General features: G+C 44.5%; 1 protein-coding gene across 3 annotated transcripts in view; it reads left to right on the top strand.

Annotated features, from left to right (window-relative positions):
• LOC102222048 (inactive dipeptidyl peptidase 10-like) overlaps positions 1-24259 on the top strand; it is an 85020-nt gene that overhangs the window by 45408 nt on the left and 15353 nt on the right. For all 3 annotated transcript variants that reach the window (XM_023336891.1, XM_023336892.1, XM_023336893.1), the window contains exons 2-4: positions 8991-9105; positions 11379-11474; positions 23612-23706. In XM_023336891.1, the coding sequence (XP_023192659.1) occupies positions 8991-9105; positions 11379-11474; positions 23612-23706 (306 nt within the window). The remainder of the gene's footprint in view (positions 1-8990; positions 9106-11378; positions 11475-23611; positions 23707-24259) is intronic.

Genomic DNA, 24259 nt, shown 5'->3' with positions numbered 1-24259 from the left:
CATTAAAGCAGTGAGTGTGGAGCGAACAAGTGAGTACCTAGTTAACACAGCATGTCAGAGAATGACTGTACCAAGCTGTAGTACCGTCCAAGTAAAATGCAGAATAAATGTCCGACCTTTCAAAGAGGACACAACTCTAGTGTTTGAGCCAGATGAAAACCCACTGTGGCCAGAGGGACTTCAGTTTTGTGACACACTATTTCGAATACACAGAGGTGCACAGCCCAATGTTATCCTTAGTGTACAAAACCCCACTGATCGTGACATTACACTAACAAAAAGAACAGTTATAGGCACAGCACAGTCAGTTACATCTGTGTATCCATTCAGCCTAAACGACGATTCACATTTGTCTGCTTCTGTAAATCAGATTCAGACCCACCATACCAAAGATGACGCTTCCACAGAACCCTGGGATCCACCGGTTGATCTCAGTCACCTGAATGAGACTCAAAGACAGATCGTACGTGAGATGTTAAGGGAGGAGTCAGATTCTTTCTCCCTATCAGACAGTGATATTGGCTGTATAGAGAAACTACAGTTAAAAATTAAACTGAAAGATTCTGAACCGGTTGCTCGTACCTACATGTCTGTTCCTAAACCATTGTACAATGAAATGAAGAACCACCTAACTGATTTGATTGTGCAAGGATGGATTGAGAAATCTCACTCATCCTATGCTTCCCCCATTGTTTGTGTCAGGAAAAAGTGTGGTTCGTTGCGTTTGTGCATTGACTACAGAGAACTAAATCGGAAAACTTACCCTGATCGACAGCCAATCCCCAGAGTTCAGGATATTATGGATGGACTTGGTGGAAACACCATGTTCTCACTGCTTGACCAGGGAAAGGCGTACCACCAGGGGTTCATGGTGAAAGACAGTAAGGAGTTGACAGCTTTTGTCACGCCCTGGGGCTTATATCAGTGGGCTAGGATTCCATTTGGGCTTATGAATGCCCCAGCAGCCTTCCAACGCTGCATGGAAGAGTGCCTAGAAGGGCTGCGTGACAAAATATGTGTACCATATTTAGATGATACACTAGTTTTTAGTAAAACATTTGAAAGTCATGTTAATGATGTTCGAAACGTTTTGCAAAGACTCAGACAACATGGGATAAAACTAAAACCCAGCAAATGTGAGCTGTTTAAGAATGAAGTCCGTTACCTCGGGAGGATTGTATCAGCCGAGGGAAATAAGATAGATCCTTCTGACACTGCAGCTGTCCAGGTTTTAAAAGACAAAGAACCAAAAACAGTCGGTGAGTTTAGGCAAATTTTGGGACTGTTAAGTTACTACCATGAGTATATCAAAGATTTCTCCCGCATTGCTGCCCCTCTGTATGATCTAACTAAGGGGCCAGTTAAAGATCAGAACCAGTCGTGCTATAAGGGGAGGAAGTCACAAAACTGCAGGAATGCAAAAGTAGTGCCATCCCACACTCCAATTGAGTGGACAGACAGTCACCAACAAGTTCTTGAGCAACTGATAAATTGTCTGACTCAGCCACCCATATTGGCATTTCCAGATTTTTCTCTCCCATTCGTTCTTCATACAGACGCATCCAGTAAAGGCCTTGGAGCCGTACTGTATCAAAAACAAAACGGAAAGTTGCGCGTCATTGCATATGGATCGCGAACACTGTCAGCACCAGAAAAAAATTATAATCTTCATTCAGGCAAATTAGAATTTCTTGCTCTTAAATGGGCTATCACAGAGAAATTTTGCGATTATTTATACTATGCCCCCTTTTTCACCGTTTACAGTGACAACAACCCCCTAACTTATGTGTTATCAACTGCAAAGCTGAATGCCACAGGGAGTAGATGGGTTGCAGAGCTCGCCGACTTTAATTTCACAGTTAAATATCGTCCGGGCAAAGAAAACATTGATGCTGATAGCTTGTCTCGGATGCCACTGGATGTAGAGAACTTGATGGCTGAGTGCACAGAGGAGATGTCTTATGATGCTGTAGGAGCGACTGTAATGGCAGTAGAGACAGTTCGAGCCAAATGCCTCCTGGTCAATGCCTACCTCTATTTGCAGTATGCTAGACACTCAGGGGAACTCTGTTTCATTAGCCCCAGCAGCTATACAACAAGACCAAAAAGATGATTTACTTATTGGGGTGGTGTTGCAGTCCAAATTGTCTGGAGTGAGACCCCCACGACATGAGCTAAACAGGCTTGGGCCACAGGGTCGGTGTTTAGTAAGGGAATGGGATAAATTGGAGTTGGATGAATCTGGGGTGCTTTGGAGAAAGACTGCCCACAGGAAGCAATTGGTTCTTCCAGAACAACACAAAGCAAGGGTCCTAAATGACCTACATGATCAGATGGGCCATCAGGGCACCGATAGGACAGTATCATTGATCAGGGATCGTTTTTTTTGGCCCTACATGCAACGCGAAATAGAACAGTATGTAATGAGATGTACCTGTCTGAAACAGAAAAGACCTAGCCGTGAGACAAGGGCTCCCCTTGTAAACATAGTCACCACACAGCCCTTTGAACTTGTGTCAGTGGACTTTCTCCATCTAGATAGGTGTAAAGGTGGCTATGAATACATATTAGTGATTGTGGACCATTTCACACGATTCGCACAGGCATACCCTACAACATCAAAATCTGGAAAGACAGTAGCTGACAAAATATTCAATGATTATGCACTAAGATTTGGGTTCCCAGCACGGATCCACCATGACCAAGGTGGCGAGTTTGAAAACCAACTTTTCTCTCAGCTCTCCAAATATTGCAGTATGGCAGGATCAAAGACTTCCCCATACCACCCTCAGGGAAATGGTCAAGTCGAGCGCTTTAATCGGACACTGATTCAGATGCTCAAAACCCTCACAGACAGGGACAAGACAAACTGGAAAGACTCTCTGAATAAACTTGTCTTTGCCTACAACTGCACACGCACAGAGGTGACAGGATTCTCACCATTTTATCTGTTATATGGCCGCTCCCCAAAACTACCCATTGACTTGTTGTTCGGTCTACCAGCAGAAACCGGTAACCAGGATCACCATGCTTATGTTGAACAGTGGAAAGAAAGGATGCAGCAGGCGTATGCCATTGCACAAGAAAATGTGCAGAAATCTGCCCAAAGAAACAAAAGAATCTATGATGCAAAAGTAAGGAGCTCAATGTTGTTTCCAGGAGACCGGGTGCTAGTGAGGAATTTGACTCCTCATGGTGGTCCTGGTAAACTCAGGAATTATTGGGAGGATGTCATACATACCGTTGTTCGCCAAGTGGGAAAAGATGTCCCAGTGTATGAACTAAGACCTGAACATGGGAAAGGAAGATGTAGAACACTTCACAGGAATCACATCTTGCCTTGCGATCACTTACCACTGGAAACTAGGACAAACAGACCTGTAAAGAATAAAAGAAAAGCTACAGCAAAAGAGGACACTAGGGAGGAATGTGAGGAAGAGGACGATGAGGATGATTATTATCCCATGAACTTATTTCATTCATCAATTCAGCCAGCGACATCAGCAAGTGAGGCACCTGTAGCTACACCTGATTCTTCTGAACCAGCACCAATGGAGCGCGCATTGGAAGCTCACCAGCTTGACTTTGATTCTGAACATCAGTCAGGAAACCAGGTGATTCAAACTCAACACTCACCTGATACTGGTGCAGCGACATCCATGACCCCAACTGATCACACTTGTTGCTCTTCTGAATGTGAAATGGACATAAGACCACATCGACCACAAAGACTGCGTCGGCCCCCAAAGACACTAAAATATGATAAAATGGGTTCTCCATCGTATTACAGTATTGCTGCACTTCCCTATTATGCAAGACTTCCAACTTGGATGCATCCTGTACAGCTATACAACAACCAGCACCTTTACTTGTATGGACTGTAAAATGAAATATGTGGACTTTTTCCAAATGTGGCACTTAAGAAGTGATAAGGAAAACAGACTGGTTTTGAGGATGCTCAAGGCACCAGAAGTGAGGACATTATAAACTTGCTTATATGATTTGTAAGAAATACTGTGAACTGACTTATGTGGAAATTTAAAATTTCAATGTTCTTTAGCAGTGTTCGTGAAGCTTTTCTAAGTTTATCGAGTGACAAAATGTGACTCAAAAGATTGTATGTTTCATAACTCCAGGTTTGTAAGACTCATTGTAGAACCGCCCTTATAAAAGTATTTCATGATGTTGAGGACAACATCTAACTTTGAGGGGGAGTATGTGATGGATTGAAATGTGGTTATTTCAGAGGCTGGCTAGTCTGATTTGGCTGAAGCAGTGGTCAAATCCAACCAGCAGGGGGAGTCTAGCGCTTGCGCTAGCTATAGTGAAGAGCACCGGAACTTCCTCCTTAGTTAATAATAACCGTTGGAGCAGAAGCACCGTGTCCAGCTCTTTTATTAAAACACTCCCCTTCTTCAGGTATGAGTATATATATATATATATATACACACCTGTATATTGTAAATGAGTTTATTGACTTTCAGAAAGCTGTGAGTTCTTTTGGCACTCCGAATGTTAAATTCTGTTGTTAGCTCCGTTGTTAGCGCTGTTGCTAACATACTGCTGTTAAATCGAGTTAATAATAACCGTTGGAGCAGAAGCACCGTGTCCAGCTCTTTTATTAAAACACTCCCCTTCTTCAGGGCATTTACACAGGCTGGTCAGCAGGCTGGTCTGCAGGCTGGTCTGCAGGCTGGTCTGCAGGCTGGTCTGCAGGCTGGTCTGCAGGCTGGTCTGCAGGCTAGCTTCTTACTCAACATGGATTCTTTTAAAATAGCATCTTTGAATCTTAACGGGGCGAGGGAGGCTGAGAAACGTGCTTTAATTTATCAAACACTGAACCAAAAGAGAATTGATGTCATTTATTTACAAGAAACTCGCAGTGATGATTTAAGTGAAACCGACTGGAGCAGAGAGTGGAGGGGGAGGTCATGTTAAACCACAGCACCTCCCAGAGGACGAGGCCTTCCTGTTCTCTAGAGCTTTCACCCCAAACGCTACAGAAATTCAACACGTCCTTCAGGGGAGGTGTTTTTTAGTCAGAGCGAAGTTTGATCATTTTAACATGGTTTTTATTAATATTTATGCTCCTATCACTAATGCAGAGAAAAAGCGTTTTTTTTTAATTGGGGAAAGGTTGGGCGATTGTGGATCTGAGGATTTTAATTGTACAGAAAATGAATTTTTAGATCGTAATCATGCAGAGCCGCATCCAGCGGCCCAACACGCTCTGGGTCAGCTGGTCTCGTCTCACGGCCTGGTGGACGTATGGAGGAGGATGAACAGGCTCCAGGCAGCACACATGGTCCCACATTAAGGAAAACTGAATCTCTTTAGCTCGACTTGATCATTTTTATTGTTTTAAACAGCATTTTAACGTGTTTAAAACATGCCAGATTTTACCGGTGGCTTTTACAGATCACTCGTTGCTTTTAGGTGGTTTTTATCAGAAACATTTTACCTAGAAGCGCTTACTGGCATTTTAACTCAGCTTTAACTTATGATCAGGGTTTTAAGGAGATTTTAGGTTATTTTTGGACTGGTTTTAGACAGAGAAAGTCCAATTTTACTTGTCTGAGACAGTGGTGGGACCATGGGAAAGTTCAGATAAAACTGCTGAGTCAGCAGCACACTCTCAATGTTATCAGTGACATCACCGGATCTATCAGGGATCTGGAGATGAACATCGTGGAATTAGAACAACTTAGTGAATCCACAGGAAATCGAGAGCACATTGAAGCTCTCAGATCTAAAAGGCTAGTATTAGCAAACCTACTGGAGAATAAAGTCCAAGGCGCTTTGGTCAGGTCCCGGGTCCAGAACATCACAGAGATGGATGCTCCCTCTGGCTTTTTCTTCAGCTTGGAGAGGAAGCACGGGCAGAGGAAGCAGATCCACTCTCTGCTGTCACAGGGCAGCAACTGAGTGAACCAGGGCAGATCAGGAGGAGGGCTGTGGAGTTTTACCGTTCTCTGTTCCACAGCGAATATGAGGAGAACGAGGAACGTTTAGAGGAGTTCTGCAGTGAACTGCCTCAGGTCTCCGAGGAGACCAACACTGACCTGGAGCGCCCCCTGGGGATCCAAGAACTCCACACAGCCTTCCTCAGCATGCAGGGCCAGAAGTCCCCAGGCATTGATGGGCTCACGGTTGAGTTTTAAAAGGCCTACTGGGATCTTCTGGCCCAAGACCTGCTCGATGTCTATAATGAGAGCCTGCTTACTGGTTCACTCCCTTTGTCCTGCCACAGGGCAGTTATCACCTTGCTGCCCAAAAAGGGAAATCTGCAGGACATGAAGAACTGGCGCCCTGTGTCCCTCTGGGAAAGACTATGGAGCAGGTCATCCACCGGGATCAGACATATTGCGTCCCCAGCAGGTCCCCATGGTCCATGGTCCCCAACGTCCCATCTACCTAATTCGGGACGTTGTGGAGGTCTCTGGTTCATTGGGTCTAAACACTGGCTTGATTTCACTAGATCAAGAAAAGGCTTTTGACCGCGTTGAACACGGCTTCCTCTGGAAAACCATGAGGGGGTTTGGGTTCAGCGAGGGTCTTATCGCCAAGATCCAGGTTCTGTACAGTGACATTGAGAGTGTGCTGAAGATCAACAGTAGCCTGTGTGCTCCTTTTAGGGTGTGTAGAGGCGTTCGACAGGGCTGCGCGCTCTCGGGGATGCTCTACGCACTCTCCCTGGAACCCCTCCTCCAGAAAATACGCTCGAGTGTTTATGGTCTGGATTTACCTGGTTTTAAGAACAATGTGGTTTAATCTGCCTATGCTGACGATGTTGTTTTTATAAAAGATCACCAAGATGTCACTGTTTTAACCAAGATCACAGAAAAGTTTTCTACTTTGTCCGCTGCGAGGGTGAACTGGGGAAAGAGCGAAGCTCTGGCCGTTGGCTAGTGGTCTGACGGGCTCCCAGTTCTCCCTCAAGGTATTTTATGGAAGAAAGACGGTTTTAAATATCTTGGTGTGTTTTTTTTAGGCAATAAAGATATTGTGAGTAAGAACTGGGAAAACATTCAGCAAAAAATTAAAAGCAAGTTTGCAGAGTGGAAGTGGCTGCATTCCCAAATGTCCTACCGGGTCAGGGTGCTGGTTTTAAATAATCTTATTACATCACAGCTGTGGCACAGATTTTAACAATAGCTCAAACATCCACTTTTCTCTATGCAATATGTAATTCTAGAGGTAATATACGATTCAGTCCAGCATCGATCCGTTCCTGTTCCTAACTTCTGTCCAGGAGGAACCACTTCGTCTCCCATCACTTCCTTATTGCTTCAGTTTATCATCATTTCTGCTCATGTTTTGCTTCCAGTGGTTGTTTTCTGTTGCTTATTTCTCTTTATGGCATTTTCTTGTTGATGCGTTTGTTTGCTGGTCAGATTTGCATTTCCAATTGGCTCCGTTGCTAGGTAACGCAGGATGCAGCCACCCCGCCACACATCAGCAGCATTTGGTTTTTAAGCCTTTTTCTTTTTATTGATGTCTCAGAAAAATAAAGACTGAAAATCTGATTTTATCAGGATGAGGGAGCGACCCGCAGCCTGTCGCCATGACGTTTACGGCAGTAAAGATGGCCGCCGCGGCGCTCCGTTTATGGCAGATGGAAAATTCATGTTTAAGTTTCATAGTCTGGCTGCATTAAACATCCTGAAGTGTGATGACTGGACTCTGGGACCAGTCCGGTCTGGGACCAGTCCGGTCCCAGCAGGGCGTTCCCCACGGTTCAGTCCTTGGACTCCTAATATTTAGCATCTATTATCTATAATCAGATCAGTTACCATGACAACGCTCTACATTATGATGTCACCAGGAGACTCCGAACCATCCAATCACTGAACAGATGATGATGAAACAGGATTCAGTTTTCATTCAATTGTGAAACAAATTGTGATCAAGATTACCTTAGCTAACAGAGGTGGCTTGGTTCTGGTCCTGGTCCTGGTCCTGGTTCTGGTCCTGGTCCTGGTTCTGGTTCTGGTTCTAACCCTAACCGGTCCGGCTCCTGGTTCTGGTTCTGGTTCTGGTCCTGGTCCTGGTTCTGGTTCTAACCCTAACCGGTCCGGATCCTGGTTCTGGTTCTGGTTCTGGTCCTGGTCCTGGTTCTGGTTCTAACCCTAACCGGTCCGGATCCTGGTTCTGGTCCTGGTTCTAGTAATGGTCCTCGTCCTGGTTCTGGTTCTGGTCCTGGTTCTGGTTCTAACCCTAACCGGTCCGGGTTCTGGTTCTGGTTCTGGTCCTGGTCCTGGTCCTGGTTCTGGTCTTGGTGTTGGTCCTGGTTCTGGTCCTGGTTCTGGTTCTAACCCTAACCGGTCCTGGTCCTGGTTCCGGTTCTGGTCCTGGTTCTGGTTCTGGTCCTGGTCCCGGTCCCGGTTCTGGTTCCGGTCCTGTTCTGGGTCCCGGTTCCGTTCCTGGTCCTGTTCCGGGTCCTGGTTCCGGTTATGGTCCCGGTTCCAGTTCCGGGTCCTGGTCCCGGTCCTGTTCCGGGTCCTGGTTCTGGTTCTGGTACCGGTCCTGGTTCCGGTTCCAGTTCCGGTCCTGGTTCTGGTTCTGGTTCCGGTCCCGGTTCTGGCTCCGGTCCTGGTCCTGGTTCTGGTTCTGGTACCGGTCCTGGTTCCGGTTCCAGTTCCGGTCCTGGTTCTGGGTCCCGGTCCCGGTTCTGGTTCCGGTCCTGTTCTGGGTCCCGGTTCCGGTCCTGGTCCTGTTCCGGGTCCTGGTTCCGGTTATGGTTCCGGGTCCTGGTTCCGGTCCTGGTCCTGGTTCTGGTTCTGGTACCGGTCCTGGTTCCGGTTCCAGTTCCGGTCCCGGTTCTGGCTCCGGTCCTGGTCCTGGTTCCGGTCCTGTTCCGGGTCCTGGTTCTGGTCCCGGTCCAGGTCCTGGTTCCGGTTCCGGTCCTGGTCCTTGTCCTGGTCGTGGTGCTAGTTCCGGTCCTGGTTCCGGTCCGGTTCTGCTGAGTAACTGTGGTTCTGCTGTTTCAGGACCTGGGCGCGGTCAGCCCTCCTCAGAGGAACTGGAAAGGCATCGCCATCGCTCTACTGGTCATACTGGTGGTCTGCTCCCTCATCACCATGTCCGTCATCCTGCTAAGCCCAGGTAAGAGCTGGTTCTGACCCGGTTCTGACCCGGTGTCCTAACTGTCTGTGATGCGAGCGTCGCCTCGGGTTCTGCTGACTCGGCAGAACTCTGGTCATATCATATTAGTGGTAAAATCTAATATTCTAGAAGTTATTAGTCCAGATTTTGTTCTTCTAGTTGAATATTGCTGTGATAATATTGGTGATTATCAGTGATTATCGGTGATTATTGTTAGAGAGAACATGATATTTTCAAGCTGTTTGGCTCAGGGTCGGGTCACTCTGGCCGGTGTGAGAGAAGACACACCGGCCAGAACCAAGACCGGCCAGAACCAACTGGAGTCAGAAGGATTTTCTGTTTTCGGCGCCGCTGAGACGGAGCAGATTTTGATTTCCAGGAAGTCCAAAACCGATTCCTGGAAGTCCAAAACCAATTCCAGGAAGTCCAAAACCTTTTCCTGGAAGTCCAAAACCAATTCCAGGAAGTCCAAAACCGATTCCTGGAAGTCCAAAACCAATTCCAGGAGGTCCAAAACCGATTCCAGGAGGTCCAAAACCGATTCCAGGAAGGCCTGAAACCCAAATAGTAGAAGTTGAGCCAGAATAAGGGCAGCAATGCCATTGGTCCAAACGTTCCAGTACACACCAGTAGAGATGAAGCCCAATAAAAAGTGATGTATCCAGTAAGAGCTGAGAGATTTTGGATATTTGTTACAGATGTGTTTTGTGATTCCACAGACATGCGATTAAATCTCTTCCCACTCGGCCTGAGCAGGGAAGAACCCGAGTCCTGTGTGTTATTTTATATTCATATATTCCATAGTTAGTCACTTTAATTCTCCTGTATTATTAGTTCCGATTTATAGTCAAGCTGCCAATGGAGCTGGTTAAAAGCCTTAACCTGAGTTAGTTTGATTTCATTTACTGATGAAAAGATGTTTCCAAACCAACCAGAGGCCTGAGAGACGATGACAGGAAGCTGAAGTCCTGCAGCTTGTTGTTGTAACCCTAACCTTGAACCTTGACCTTTCCCTAACCTTAACCTTGATGCTTCCCTTACCCTAAACTTGACCCTTGACCTTTCCCTAACCCTGACCTTTCCCTAACCCTATCCGTCCCTTACCTTAACCTTGACCCTTGACCTTTCCCTAACCCTAACCTTGATCCTTCCTTACCCTATCCTTGACCCTTGACCTTTCCCTAACTCTATCCTTACCTTAACCTTGACCCTTGACCTTTCCCTAACCCTATCCTTACCTTAACCTTGACCCTTGACCTTTCCCTAACCCTATCCTTGATCCTTAGTCCTTTCCTAATCTTAAACCTCAAATCTTTCCCTAAGCCTCTTAATTTTTTTCTTTTTTTTTGTCCTTTTATTTTTATTTAATTTCAAATACTCAATTTTAAAATTTGAATCTTAATTTAATTAAAATTTTTATATACAAAAAGTAATATTCAACAACTAAATTAAAATAGAAAAACAATCAATGCACATAAAACCATGGTAAAAGATTTAAAAATATCACGCAGTGGAACGTAGGGGGTGGAGCCTCCCAGGGGAGGAGAGTATAAATAGGAGGGAGCGCTCTCTCTCTCCCCTCACTGTGAGCGACAGCGAGACAGAGACGAACATTAACACAGAACAGTCTTCCTGTGTGCCTTTGCCCGATGAAGACTTATTAAAGTCGAAACGTTGCGATAGGCACACATTTACTTAATAAATTCATTTAATTCATCACTTTTTTTGCAAAACAAACAAATATTTGTTCATTTTTTTTTCATTTCTTTTTTCTAAAAAAATACTAAAAAATTAAAAAAATAATAGACACAAAAAAATAATTATAACTAATTAGACCATAATAATAATAACATATATACAGATTATATATAAACAAATAATTATAGTTCACATAATATTTTTTAAGTAATAAGCCTAACGGGAAACATAATACAAAAAACCGGAAATGTGGCAAGAGAACGAGTGGCAGGTGGTGCGTTATGGGAGGAAACGCAAACAGCGTCCCCCTACCCGCACGCATTTTGATGGGACATGGAGAAGGACGGACCGCGCAGCTCCTGTTCCCTATAGGGAGCAGGCTAAAACCTTTTTTCTTAGCCCTAACCCTAACCCCAGCCTCAGGGAGAGGACAGAGCGTGTGACCCACTGCTGGAGCTTTGACCTCTGTGGCAAACAGAGGCAGCTAAATTATGGATGTTTAATTTGAAACAAACTGTATGTAACTGGATGAAGAGTGGAAAGTGAAACCTGTCTGCTTGTGTTTGTGTTTTCAGTCGATAGCCAAGCCAGCAGCGACACCAAGCTGACCGTGGAGGATCTGTTCAGACCAGAGTTCAGGGTGCACGACCCGGAGGCCCGATGGATCAACGGTGAGCGGAGCTAATCTGGGTTTGAGTTTAATCTGCCAGCTCTGTTTGATGGGGGAAATGGTGGATTATTCCAGCAGCTTCCCTCTCGCTGCTCCTTGTTGATCAGGTTTTGCCGGGATATGATGGTTGCAGCAGCAGTCAGTGCTGCAGCTGGTAGAGTGGCAGCTGGTAGAGCTGTAGTTGTACCAGGAACGGCTGCAGAAGCAGGCGGCCATGTTTAATCTCTTCATGCTAATCCAGACGTTCCCATTTAGATTCCCAGCGCTTCTTTTAGCCGTATTGATTCCTGATTTGCTGGAGCCGCTGCTGACCTTGGCTGTAAATAAACAACATGAGATCAAACCAGAGAGCAGGGAGATGGATGGATGATGGATGGATGATGGATGGATGATGGATGGATGATGATGGATGATGATGGATGATGATGGATGATGGATGGATGATGGATGGATGATGGATGGATGATGGATGGATGATGGATGGATGGATGGATGATGGATGGATGGATGATGGATGGATGGATGATGGATGGATGGATGGATGATGGATGGATGGATGATGGATGGATGGATGGATGATGGATGGATGGATGATGGATGGATGGATGATGGATGGATGGATGGATGATGGATGGATGATGGATGGATGGATGATGGATGGATGGATGGATGATGGATGGATGGATGATGGATGGATGGATGGATGATGGATGGATGATGGATGGATGTGCAGAGCTCAGACAGAAACAGAACTAATTTGTTTTTCTGCTATAAACTAAATTTTTTGGTGTTTTTAAAATCGTTTGTCAAACTGATCAACTTTTTTATCTGATAAGTTTATTAATTGAGTGATGAATCGTTTTTTAACTCACTGAATGATAAACAGGATTCTTAATATTCACTGTTTATTTTGGGGAAATGTTGTTTCCAAATAATTTATCCATCAATTATTGATCATCATTATAATGAAAAATGTTTAAAATGATGGAAAATATGTAGAAAAATCTGAACTTTATTATCAGTGGAAACCAAAGTGTGAGCAGAGAAAATTCAGCCATTCATCCTGGTTTCATGTTTTCAGAGGAAGATTAAAGTTTGTTATTTCATGTTTTCTGACGTTTTAAACTCCACCGTTCTGAATAAAACATTCTGAATTATGATCAGCTACAGATAATAAAATACACTTTACTCATTTAAACCAGAGTTTTAGTCATCATCACAGAGGAAAAAAACATTTTTAAAAACTAAATTTATAGAAACGTGTTTTTGTTTTGTTCCCTGCTCATCAATAAACGCCGTGGCCCTGGTTTCCATGGCAACACGAGAAAACCAGGCGATCACTCTGTGTTGCATGGGACATTTTTGCGTCTTTGGGGCCGCACAGACTCGGTTCCGGGGCCATGAATGGCCCCTGTGCCTCACTTTGAACACCCTTGCTTACAGTAGTGGCAGTTCACTGAATAAATGTTATGTTGTTAATTTTAGGCAATAAAATGTTTAGTTTCTCATTTAAAATGAGCTAAATTGTTTGTTTATTTGTATCTTTCAATGTTTTTCTAATATTGTATAAAATAATCATCAGAATATTTTTATCTGATTATTGTTCAGAATCGACTTCCTCAGTTCAGCTCCTGGTTCCCCTCTGGTCTGCAGTAAACCTCCACCGATCAATAACCAATCAATACTATTTGCTTGAAGCTGTTTGTGTTGGAGGGTGCTAGCAGTAGTTAGCAGCTAACGGCTATGAGCTAGCAGCTAGCTGACAGATGACTGAGCGGCGAGCGACTCCCCGGAGGAAGTGGCGAGCCGGCCAACAGGAAGCAGGAAGCGGTCTGGTTCCCCGTCATGTTTTCAGGTTTCTTCTCCTCCGACTCTCTCAGGATTTTTGCTTTTTTCTGATCAAACATCTTGTCATAATTTAACAGTTAATCAGAAACTCAGTGTTTATGTTCTGTCAAGTCGCCCGACTTCCAATATTATTGAGAATTTGATTCTATTAAAGAATTGATCGGTTTGAACCCGATTATTAAAACAGATTAATTAAATGAGTTGGCGCCCCCTGCAGCGCGGCGCCCTGTGTCGTAGCCACTTACTGTTCTGCTGCCTGCAGTGAACAGGATTTCATGTTTATCTGAAGATGATCGGGTCATGGAGCTCCTCGGACTTCCAGAACCAGAACCAGCTGTTCTTGTCTTCTGGGTCGCTCTGCTGCTTCACCCCATCTAGAGATTCTTTCATTAATTTAATTAGCTGCATGATTGGTCTAATCAAAGTCTGTCCCTCATGGTTTCCATGGCAGCAGGAGATGAAGGTGCAGTCAGTGACCAGCAGGAAGCAGCAGCGGCCCCTCCTGGTTGTGGTTCTGTTCAGATCCGGTTCAGAACCCGTCTACTAGCAGCAGCAGTTAAAAGTCTCTTCTCTCAGTTCAGGAATGCAGAACCAGGTGATGTAGAACCGGGTGGTGTAGAACCGGGTGGTGTAGAACCGGGTGGTGTAGAACCACATTAGTAATCTGGTCCTGGTATTGTTCTGCAGCTGGTGGAAGGCCCACTTTGGAACCGGCTTTATGTGACTCTGGAGGGTCGGGGTAGAGGTCAGAGGTCAGCCTGATCTCTGGCTGACCTCCATCAAACTGAAGGGAGTTTGATGGATTATGGATCCAGATTATTAAATGCAGATGTTTTCTGGTGATTATTAACTCTGATCAGGCGTTGCCTGACGGTTGGGTTGACTGGACTCTTGTTGCCAGATGAGTTGCTGACTGTAAATGTTGCGACGTCTCTGCAGCTTGTTGTGGATGAACAGCAGCCAGGCTTCAGGTTCAGCAGTTAGCATCAAGCTAAAAGTGAGAACAAATCCTGATTGTTTCTGGAGAATCAGCCGCTGTTCATCAGAGAAACTTCCCAGCATGCCGTTCTTCACGCTGTTATTAATAACTCATCATGTTTCTGGAACTGCAGCGTTTTCTGCTCCAGGTTAGTGAACAGCTGCTCAGGTTAAAGAGCGGCGCTCTGAGAAATGCTGAGTTTCTGGTTACCATGGCGATGGCAGGACAGGATGCAGCGTTCATAGATCCGTTTGGATCCTGAGACGAAGGAAGGCTTTAGGTTTTATTAGCATTAAATAACATTTAATATCAGAAGAACGTTAACCGCTAAACAGCGTTGCTATGGCGACAAACAGGTTAAACTTCATTGTTCTGTCCTGGATCAGAAATATACATACAACCACTACCTGGAAAACCTGGAAAACCTCCTGACTTTCTCTTAGGGCAGAAAGAAATGAAACTGAACCTGATATAAACTGTAAAAACAAAGAAATATTAATAAAACAAAAGTCAAACAATGAGATTAAAAGAACCAACATGGCAGAAATAAAGAAAACCAACAGAAACAGAAACACGTCTGATTCATAACAGCAACGTGTTTTTGTTTGTAACGTTGGATGGTTACAGCGTCTGGAGCAGCAAACCGATAATTCATTACTCAGAGCTACTGGTTGGTTTCTGTACTGGTTGGTTTCTCTACTGGTTTCGCTGCTGGTTTCATCGTCTTCTTCCCGTTTCCATGGAGATTCCTCACAGTCAGAAATATACAGCTTAGAGCCGCACTCTACGTCTGTCGGTGAACGCCTCACTGCCGGGCTGAGTGGGGTGACCTGGTGACCTCTGACCCTCCAGGCGAGGTCGTTTGTCCCGTTTCAGCTCAAACCAAACGGTCGCTTCATGAAAACGTTGGAACAAAAATGTTTCATAAGTGGAAACAAATCAAAAAAAATTTCTGATGCTTCAAAATAAAGAAACGTAGATGAAACAGGTTTACTGTGAGAAACCAGTTGAGACCAGTTGGGACCAGTTGGGATCTCCATACGAGTCTAAAGTTCCAACCACATGGAGACTCAGAAACTGGTTTCATCCTGAGGCTGAGAAACTGATCCCACCAGATTTGATTCTCCTAACTGAACTCTGATTCACTGACGACCAACAGCAGCTGCTGGTTAACAAGTCGCCTGGTAACGAGTCGCCTGGTCAACGAGTTGCCTGGTAACGAGTCGCCTGGTCAACGAGTTGCCTGGTAACGAGTCGCCTGGTCAATGAGTCGCCTGGTAACGAGTCGCCTGGTCAACGAGTCGCCTGGTAACAAGTCGCTTGGTAACGAGTCGCCTGATAACGAGTCACCTGGTCGCCTCCTGTCCAGGTGCTGGACTCGGTTGGTTCTGTCTCTCCCAGTAGAAAGGCTGAGGAAGTGATGGGAACACTGGGAACAGTGACTGTTATCCTCCACGATTGTGTGTGTAGCAGTGAAACTTTTGTTAATGAAAAGTGCATTACAAATTAAATGTATTATTATTATGAACAGTGGAAACAGAGGCAGTCAGTCTGCAGGTTTCTGACTTTCTGGATGTTTTATTCAGATTTTGAATCTTTTAGATCCTGGTCAACCTGCTGCAGTTTGTCCATCTGGACCTTCAGCTGCTGTTCCTGTTGAAGTCTTCCTCTGCGCGGCTCGCTAATGTCTGCAGCACTTAGCGCATCTGCATTTAAAATGCTGTTGCCTAGCAACACTAACTCAGCTGGTGTGTGATTAATCTTCTATCAGGTCGTTTGTCCCGAAGCGGCTTCCAGCAGATTTATCTCTCGTCCGTGGCACCTGGAGCTGGAAACGTCTTTCTATCAGCAAATATTAAAGTTTTCTAGTGAATCCCAGAGAAAACACAAAATGTTTCCCTGCAGCAGCAGCAGCTGCTTCAGTTCCTGTCACATCAGAAACCTCCAGACCAGCTGCATCGTCCTCTGAACCTTGGCTTAGCTGTTAGCATGTAGCATGCTGTCAATGTGATCCTGGCGGCTTAGCTGTTAGCATGTAGCATGCTGTCAATGTGATCCTGGCGGCTTAGCTGTTAGCATGTAGCATGCTGTCAATGTGATCCTGGCGGCTTAGCTGTTAGCATGTAGCATGCTGTCAATGTGATCCTGGCGGCTTAGCTGTTAGCATGTAGCATGCTGTCAATGTGATCCTGGCGGCTTAGCTGTTAGCATGTAGCATGCTGTCAATGTGATCCTGGCGGCTTAGCTGTTAGCATGTAGCATGCTGTCAATGTGATCCTGGCGGTTTAGCTGTTAGCATGTAGCATGCTGTCAATGTGATCCTGGCGGTTTAGCTGTTAGCATGTAGCATGCTGTCACTGTGTTACTTCCAGAGCTCGTATGAAAACGATTTCTGCTGATGAAAGCTTCCATAACCCAGCAGGTGAACAGGAAGATGGATCTGGGATCCAGTCTTCTAAAAGCGAGCCACACTGACCTTTACTTTGAAGGAAGCCCCGCTAAGTGCTGTAGCCGAGCCGCTGCGGGCGGCGGCGGCCATCTTTCACCTCCGAGTCAAGTCGTTTCATTATTCATGGCGCTGCAGACGTGCAGCATTAATTATACATTATAGTCTGTTCTTTTTTAGCTCTGAATGGTTCATTATTTAAAGAGACAAGTGCAGAGAACCAGAGCAATGTTTTAAAGATCACTGCAGCCATTTCTTTTGATCTTATTCATCTGTCTCCCAGTGAGGAGCCGCGTTAGGTCTGCAGGAACGGCACACAACACAGTTTAACTGTAAAACCAGGTTTGACTGTAAAACCAACTCAAACTGAAAAAAAATAGGGATTTATTGTGATTTCTTCTCACCGCCTCAGAAAGGTGGTTTATAGGCCGTTTGCACACCTGAGTGTCCGGTAGATTTGGTTCGATTGGGGACCAAAATTGCAACATTTGTTCCATTTTAGTTGGTAGAGTTTTATATATATATATATATATATATATATATATATATATAAAAATTCCCTTCTCACCCACGGCGGGTGGTTCTTATCCTCTGAGCTCGGGTCCTCTACCAGAGGCCTGGGAGCTTGAGGGTTCTGCGCAGTATCTTGGCTGTGCCAAGGACTGCACATTTCTGGACTGAGATGTCTGATGTTGTTCCTGGGATCTGTTGTAGCCATTGGTCCAGTTTGGGGGTGACTGCCCCGAGGGCCCCGATGACCACAGGCACCACTGTGGTCTTCACCTTCCAGGCCCTCTCCAGTTCCTCCCTGAGGCCCTGGTATTTCTCTAGTTTCTCGTGCTCCTTTTTCCTGATGTTGCAGTCGCTTGGTATTGCTACATCTATCACAACAGCTTTCCTCTGTTGTTTATCCACTACAACAATGTCTGGTTGGTTCGCCATTACCATTTTATATATATATATATATAGGAAAAAATAAGACGGAACTATTTAGTCTATCAACTCTAAAACAATAAATCATAATCATAGAATCACATTATCAACCATTTGTGAATAGAGCAGATTAACAAGCTATAGGTAAATGTTGTCATTTACAGGGGTTGGACAATGAAACTGAAACACCTCTCATTTTAGTGTGGGAGGTTTCATGGCTAAATTGGACCAGCCTGGTGGCCAATCTTCATTAATTGCACATTGAACCAATAAGAGCAGAGTGTGAAGGTCCAATTAGCAGGGCAAGAGCCCAGTTTTGCTCAAAATATTGCAATGCACACAACATTATGGGTGACATACCAGAGTTCAAAAGAGGACAAATTGTTGGTGCAGGTCTTGCTGGCGCATCTGTGACCACGACAGCAAGTCTTTGTGATGTATCAAGAGCCACGGTATCCAGGGTAATGTCAGCATACCACCAAGAAGGACGAACCACATCCAACAGGATTAACTGTGGACGCAAGAGGAAGCTGTCTGAAAGGGATGTTCGGGTGCTAACCCGAATTGTATCCAAAAAACATAAAACCACGGCTGCCCAAATCACGGCAGAATTAAATGTGCACCTCAACTCTCCTGTTTCCACCAAAACTGTCCGTCGGGAGCTCCACAGGGTCAATATACACAGCCGGGCTGCTATAGCCAAACCTTTGCTCACTCGTGCCAATGCCAAACGTCGGTTTCAATGGTGCAAGGAGTGCAAATCTTGGGCTGTGGTACGGTGGCCGACAGGTGCAAATGCGCAGCAAAAGAGAAAACATGCAAACAAAAAAGAAGACACCCCCGAATGAAATGCAGCAAACAAAAAGTGTTGAAAACGGAAGTGCTCCAGACCACTAGGGGGAGTCAAAGAAAATAGTATTCATTTCTATGGGACCAGATGCAAAATTCTTCTTCTTCTTCTTGGTATTTATTGGCGGTTGGCAACAAACTTACAGTAGCATTACCGCCACTTACCAGTATGGAGTGTGGTTCGAGATGGTCTATAAACTTTCACTTTCTACCTTTTCCCTCCATTAACTCCTGATTAAACATACCCCCACACATACACACCTGCTTATATTATCCAACTTGCTTATAACTTTATATACCCCTCTTTGATATTCTTTACACATTCACACCCAACTTGCTCTACTCATATCCTATGAAATAGCTTTGTTTTTTTAAGATACCGAATAATTATTTGAATATGTCTACTCCCGAAATCTCTCCTCAAAAATTCTATTAAATTAAACCTTTCTTTAATACCTACACACTCTCTCAGCATGCATCTTCTCTCTTCTTCATACTTACAACACTCTAAAATAACATGCTCTATTGTTTCAGACTTCTCACAATAATCACACTTTCCAGATGCAAGATTCAGAGAGATACCTTTACTTTCTTTCAAATTTCTTTCTCTGAATCTTGCATCTGGTCCCATAGAAATGAATACTATTTTCTTTGACTCCCCCTAGTGGTCTGGAGCACTTCCGTTTTCAACACTTTTTGTTTGCTGCATTTCATTCGGGGGTGTCTTCTTTTTTGTTTGCATGTTTTCTCTTTTGCTGCGCATTTGCACCTGTCGGCCACCGTACTGTGGACAATGTGAAACATGTATTGTTCTCTGATGAGTCCACCTTTACTGTTTTCCCCACATCCGGGAGATATATAAACAAACTTTGTCCAAAAATGTCCATTTAACAAAATATCATGTGGTGCGACCATCAAGAAATTATCATTTTTGGACTTATATTTTGAAATCCGGTCACAAACAGGATGTTGCATCATCCAACAGTCTGCCAAGAACCCCTGAGACAGCAACAGGTTTGTTAATCTTTGTCAAACTTCAGAAAAAGTGTCACTTTCAGCAGGAGGCCTGTAGTTGCCATATTTAGGTGTCATGTGGTATGACCTCAAAAAAACTATTAATATTTAAATATTCCTACAATTTTCTGTTTTGATTATAAATTTCATATTTGCCTTGTGTGGGAAGCTAGCTTGTTTTTTTAAGGATTCAAATTATTTTCCTGTTGAAAATGACTGAACATGAAAATATCATTTGGTGCGACTGTTGTAATGATACATTTATGTTCTTGAAGGGAAGTTTCTGTGCTTTTATTTTGGAATTCAAGACTCAAATGCAAAAGAAATACTTTGCATGACCATTTCCAGAATGTTTGTAGTCTTTTTTGAACAATATCATGATAAAAATACAATGGAACATGGAACATTACGGCATGTATTTAGTCATTTATTGTTTTGATCTTGTTTACCAGACGCTGCTGTCATCAGACTGAGCTGTGATGAAGAACCACAGGTACTTCAGGATGTGGGAGAAGAAGTCCAATCAGCACCACGCCTCAGTCTGATGACAGGAACCCGTTCACCTGCTCATCAGAACCAGAACCTCATGGAGCTCCAGCCAAGGCTGCTTCTATACCTGCTTCTAAAAACTGCTTGAAAATAAACATTTCCCTTCATGCCGATCGATCGGCCACCGATCATAATTGACCGATTTCTGTGAAAAAGTGTATCAGTGATCACTGATCAGAAAAACCGATCAGCTCATACTGGGCAGCCTGCTTTTCCTTCACACTGAACAAGTGGAGGTTTAACGCTCAGGGGAAAAATCACTCAAAATGCATCAACACAACAAATGTGACTGATTTCTGTTCCTGATTGTCCTTTAGACTGAAGGCTTGCTGCATTGTGCCTGCATGTATTGTATGTTTTTGTCTAAATTGGGTGATTTTATGGCTCCATGTTGCCAAATCACAGAGTGTAGTTTATACCTAAAGCGAAAAATTAACAGCCAATCCGAAGATCAGTATTGTGATGTGTTGTTTTTGTGTAGCGTACTGTTACTGGATGTAACTCTGTCTTTATGTGTTAAAAGGATTTTGACCCGTTTCCTGGCCGACATTTATTATATAAATCATTTGGTGCGACAATTAAAGAAGTGAATGTATTGAATTCAAAATAGAATATCTAGTATCTGGAGCATAAATTTTAATCACTAAGGCAGTATCCTCAAGTGACTGGCATTTTTTATTTATTAGCACAGTTTGATGCAATGGTGAAGAAAAATATTGGTCGAGTCAATTATAAATGGAATTTGACAGTTTTTGGGTAATAATTGCCAGAAAAACACAAAGAAATTTAAAAACTTTGTTTCTAAACACCTTAAATAAATGGAAACTTATAAAAGAAATGTTTAGCACATCATGGATAAAATACCTTATTTTAAGATAAATCACAGCCAAATCATATTGATGGAAAACCTGTGAAAAGTCTCATTTTAATGTGAAGTTATGATTCTGTGTGCACATTTCAAACATTCTAGTAATTGCAAGGGATATGAGGACCAAGCAAATTTCTCTTTTATATTGGTGAATAATTAATAATTGCCGCTGTTAAAATTAGTTTGTCAAAATGTAACAAACCATGAATCATGCTTTATGAAACGGTTTGATGATTGTTATTAAAACGAGGTAAATAGTTCAGTTTTTGTCATTAAAGGTTTTAAGGTGACACCGGCTGCAGTTCGCCACGGCAACAGGAAAATAAGCAGTAAAACAACTTTAAACCATTTATATTCTGCTTTTTCTCGCTCTCTGTGTCGGCACGCAGACCCGTTGCCATGGCAACCAACACAACATCTCCGTTAACCCGCGGAGAGTAATATATTACCCAGAATGCCCTGCACTGTAGCCAACTTCCTGCTTGTGGAGCGGTCTCCGGTCCGTTTTGCATTCTCACTGCCTGCCAACCGCATCAGAGTTCACTTCAGAGGTTAGGGTTAGGGTTCAGAGGTCGAGGTTTTCAGGCGGATCAGAGTTTTGGATTCAAATTTGCATTCACACTCCCCAAACGAATCAGACTTTCTAGACAAACAAATTAGAGTCTGATTAAAGCGAACTAAACAGGGCAGGTGTGAATCCATCCATAGTTCACAGTGATGAGAAAATCCTGACCCGCTTCCCCCTTCGTTCAGTTCAGTTCAGTTTTTTGGAGTCGTTTCGTCTGGAAAAGTTCATTCATTTTGATCTGAGTTATCAGTCAGAGCATCAAGTTCAGTTCATGATTCTAATTAGTCCAAAGTTTCTATCTGAGGAAACCCAGCAGAGTGTGGCGACATCACTCCTCCTGACCAGCAGGGGGCGACAGTGGAGAGGGAAACCTCTCATTTAACAGGAAGAAACCTGCAGCAGAACCTGAAGTCTGGTACCGATACGTTCTGTCAGCAACATCTGGACCGATCAGCTCTCTGATTATATATGAGATAATCTGAGATTATAATCTGGATTAGCAGGGAGTCGATGAAGAGAAATCCAGTCAGGATCCAGACAGTAGTTTTCCACCAGAACCAAGTCCAGTTGGTGGAGTACAGAGGTTCTGGAGCCAAACCCGGACATGATTGACGTGCTGTTCTCACCTTGGTGTGGCGTCGTCTCCAGAACCGGTCCAGACAGGACAGCTTGATGGTTCTGTGACGGTCGACCCGGTTATCTCCATCAGAACCGATCTCTGGTTCTGATGGTCCCTCCATGTTTCAGCAGCGAGGACGAAGGCCTCCGTCTCTGGAGACATGAAAGCAGGAAGTTACCTCACAGTTTGAAAAGTTCTACAAAGTTCTGCCTGTCCGCCCCGCTGAGCATTCTGGGCTTTGTAGTCCAGAACAGTTGGTCCATTTGGGGCAAGTCAGTACCTTCCGCTCTGGAGGGAACCAGATGAAGGTCCAAACGTTCAACCTGAAGCCAAAACCTGGGATGAAGGTTTACCTGAGCCTGGCACCCAATCACAGCGGAGCGGCCCAGCAGGTCCGACTCTGGGACCAGAACCGGTTCCTGCGATGGCTCATTAAGGTAATTATGGAAAGAGGAAGTGGAAGTTTGCCGGAGGATCAACCGACACAAAGAAGGAAACGCTGAGCGGAGGATCTGACAAAGATGCCTGGCAGGCAGAGTGATCGTCTACCTGCATCCGCCGCCCGCTGGACCCTGCCCAACGCTAATTGGTCTCCATGGAAACGGTGATTATTCATCTCAGGAGTCACTCTATCTGTGCCCAGAACCGCCGGACCATCAGGCAAACTGTTAGAAATGTGAAGGCAGAGAAACAGATTTCTGCTCAACTTCAGCCTGAAACTGCAGACGGGTTCAAGGCCTGAAAGTTCTGGTTCTGCCGGGCTTCTGCTCGGTCCTGCCGGTTAGACCGACCCAATAAACACGATTCATGATGGAGAACCGTTCCTCACCTTACAATCACGATCAGGAACGGGATTAGCATGGCATGTGGAGAACTGCAGGGTTCTGGTTTAGGTCCAGTTCTGTTTGGCTCGTTCTAGAACAATGGGTGGATGGATGGACAAATAAATCTTCACACCTTGTGAAGATATTTTTGTTCTGAACCAGATTGCGACTCTGTCGCCAGAACCAGAACCTGAGACTGGATCAGTGAAATCTCTTTACCTTCAGTGTTGCTCTGCTGGATAAAACCCAACGACTGCTTCATTCTGACTGATTCTAGATGTTGCCGATGGTTTCTGGATGTTGCTGATGGTTTCTGGATGTTGCTGATGGTTTCTGGATGTTGCCGATGGTTTCTGGATGTTGCCGATGGTTTCTGGATGTTGCTGATGGTTTCTGGATGTTGCTGATGGTTTCTGGATGTTGCTGATGGTTTCTGGATGTTGCCGATGGTTTCTGGATGTTGCTGATGGTTTCTGGATGTTGCTGATGGTTTCTGGATGTTGCTGATGGTTTCTGGATGTTGCCGATGGTTTCTGGATGTTGCTGATGGTTTCTGGATGTTGCTGATGGTTTCTGGATGTTGCTGATGGTTTCTGGATGTTTCTAGCAGCATTTCCTCATCTCAGTGTTTCTCTTTCCAGATTCTGAAGTCATCTACAGGAACAGCAACGGCCATGTCATCAAGTTCAACCTTCTCACCAATGAGACCGAGATCATCCTGCCAAACACAACATTTGTAAGTAATCCCGCTAGATGAAACTCATTTCTCCGTGTTTTATGCTGTTACCTCTGGCTCTCTGGTTAGGGGGGAGTGAGATCCCTCTGAAGTTCCTCAAAGCTCTGGTTGTTTTTGGTTGAGTTGGTTGATGGACTCTCCAACGTTGCGTGGAGTTCCCCTTGTTCAGAGTGGTGTTGTTGCTCCTATCTATCAATAGTTCCAGCTACGTCACAGTGCTCAGCCCCCTTGTCCGGTCAGTCCAGCAGTTTTGGAGAGGAGAGACCATCAGATAGTCCATCCTGAGGTTTTTGAGCACTGTGGTTTTCGTGCTGGGAGTTCGCCCAATCAGTCTGCATGTCCATTTTGCAGACCTGGGGAAGATGTTGGGCTGTGTAATTCAGGAAGGTACAGGGCCCTTTGATACAGGGTCCCTGACCGGTACCAGTACTTGGTTCAGACTGCCAGCAGTAAGTCAGGCTCGTTTTTGGTGAGAGTTGGACTTGCCAATGCTAACCTTTGTCACCGATTCTGTTCATAACTTGAATATCGGTTTGTAGACCAACCAAGGTGT

Source organism: Xiphophorus maculatus, chromosome 7, assembly GCF_002775205.1.
Source record: "Xiphophorus maculatus strain JP 163 A chromosome 7, X_maculatus-5.0-male, whole genome shotgun sequence".
NCBI lineage: Eukaryota > Metazoa > Chordata > Actinopteri > Cyprinodontiformes > Poeciliidae > Xiphophorus > Xiphophorus maculatus.
This window is presented reverse-complemented; position numbering and strand designations above follow the sequence as displayed.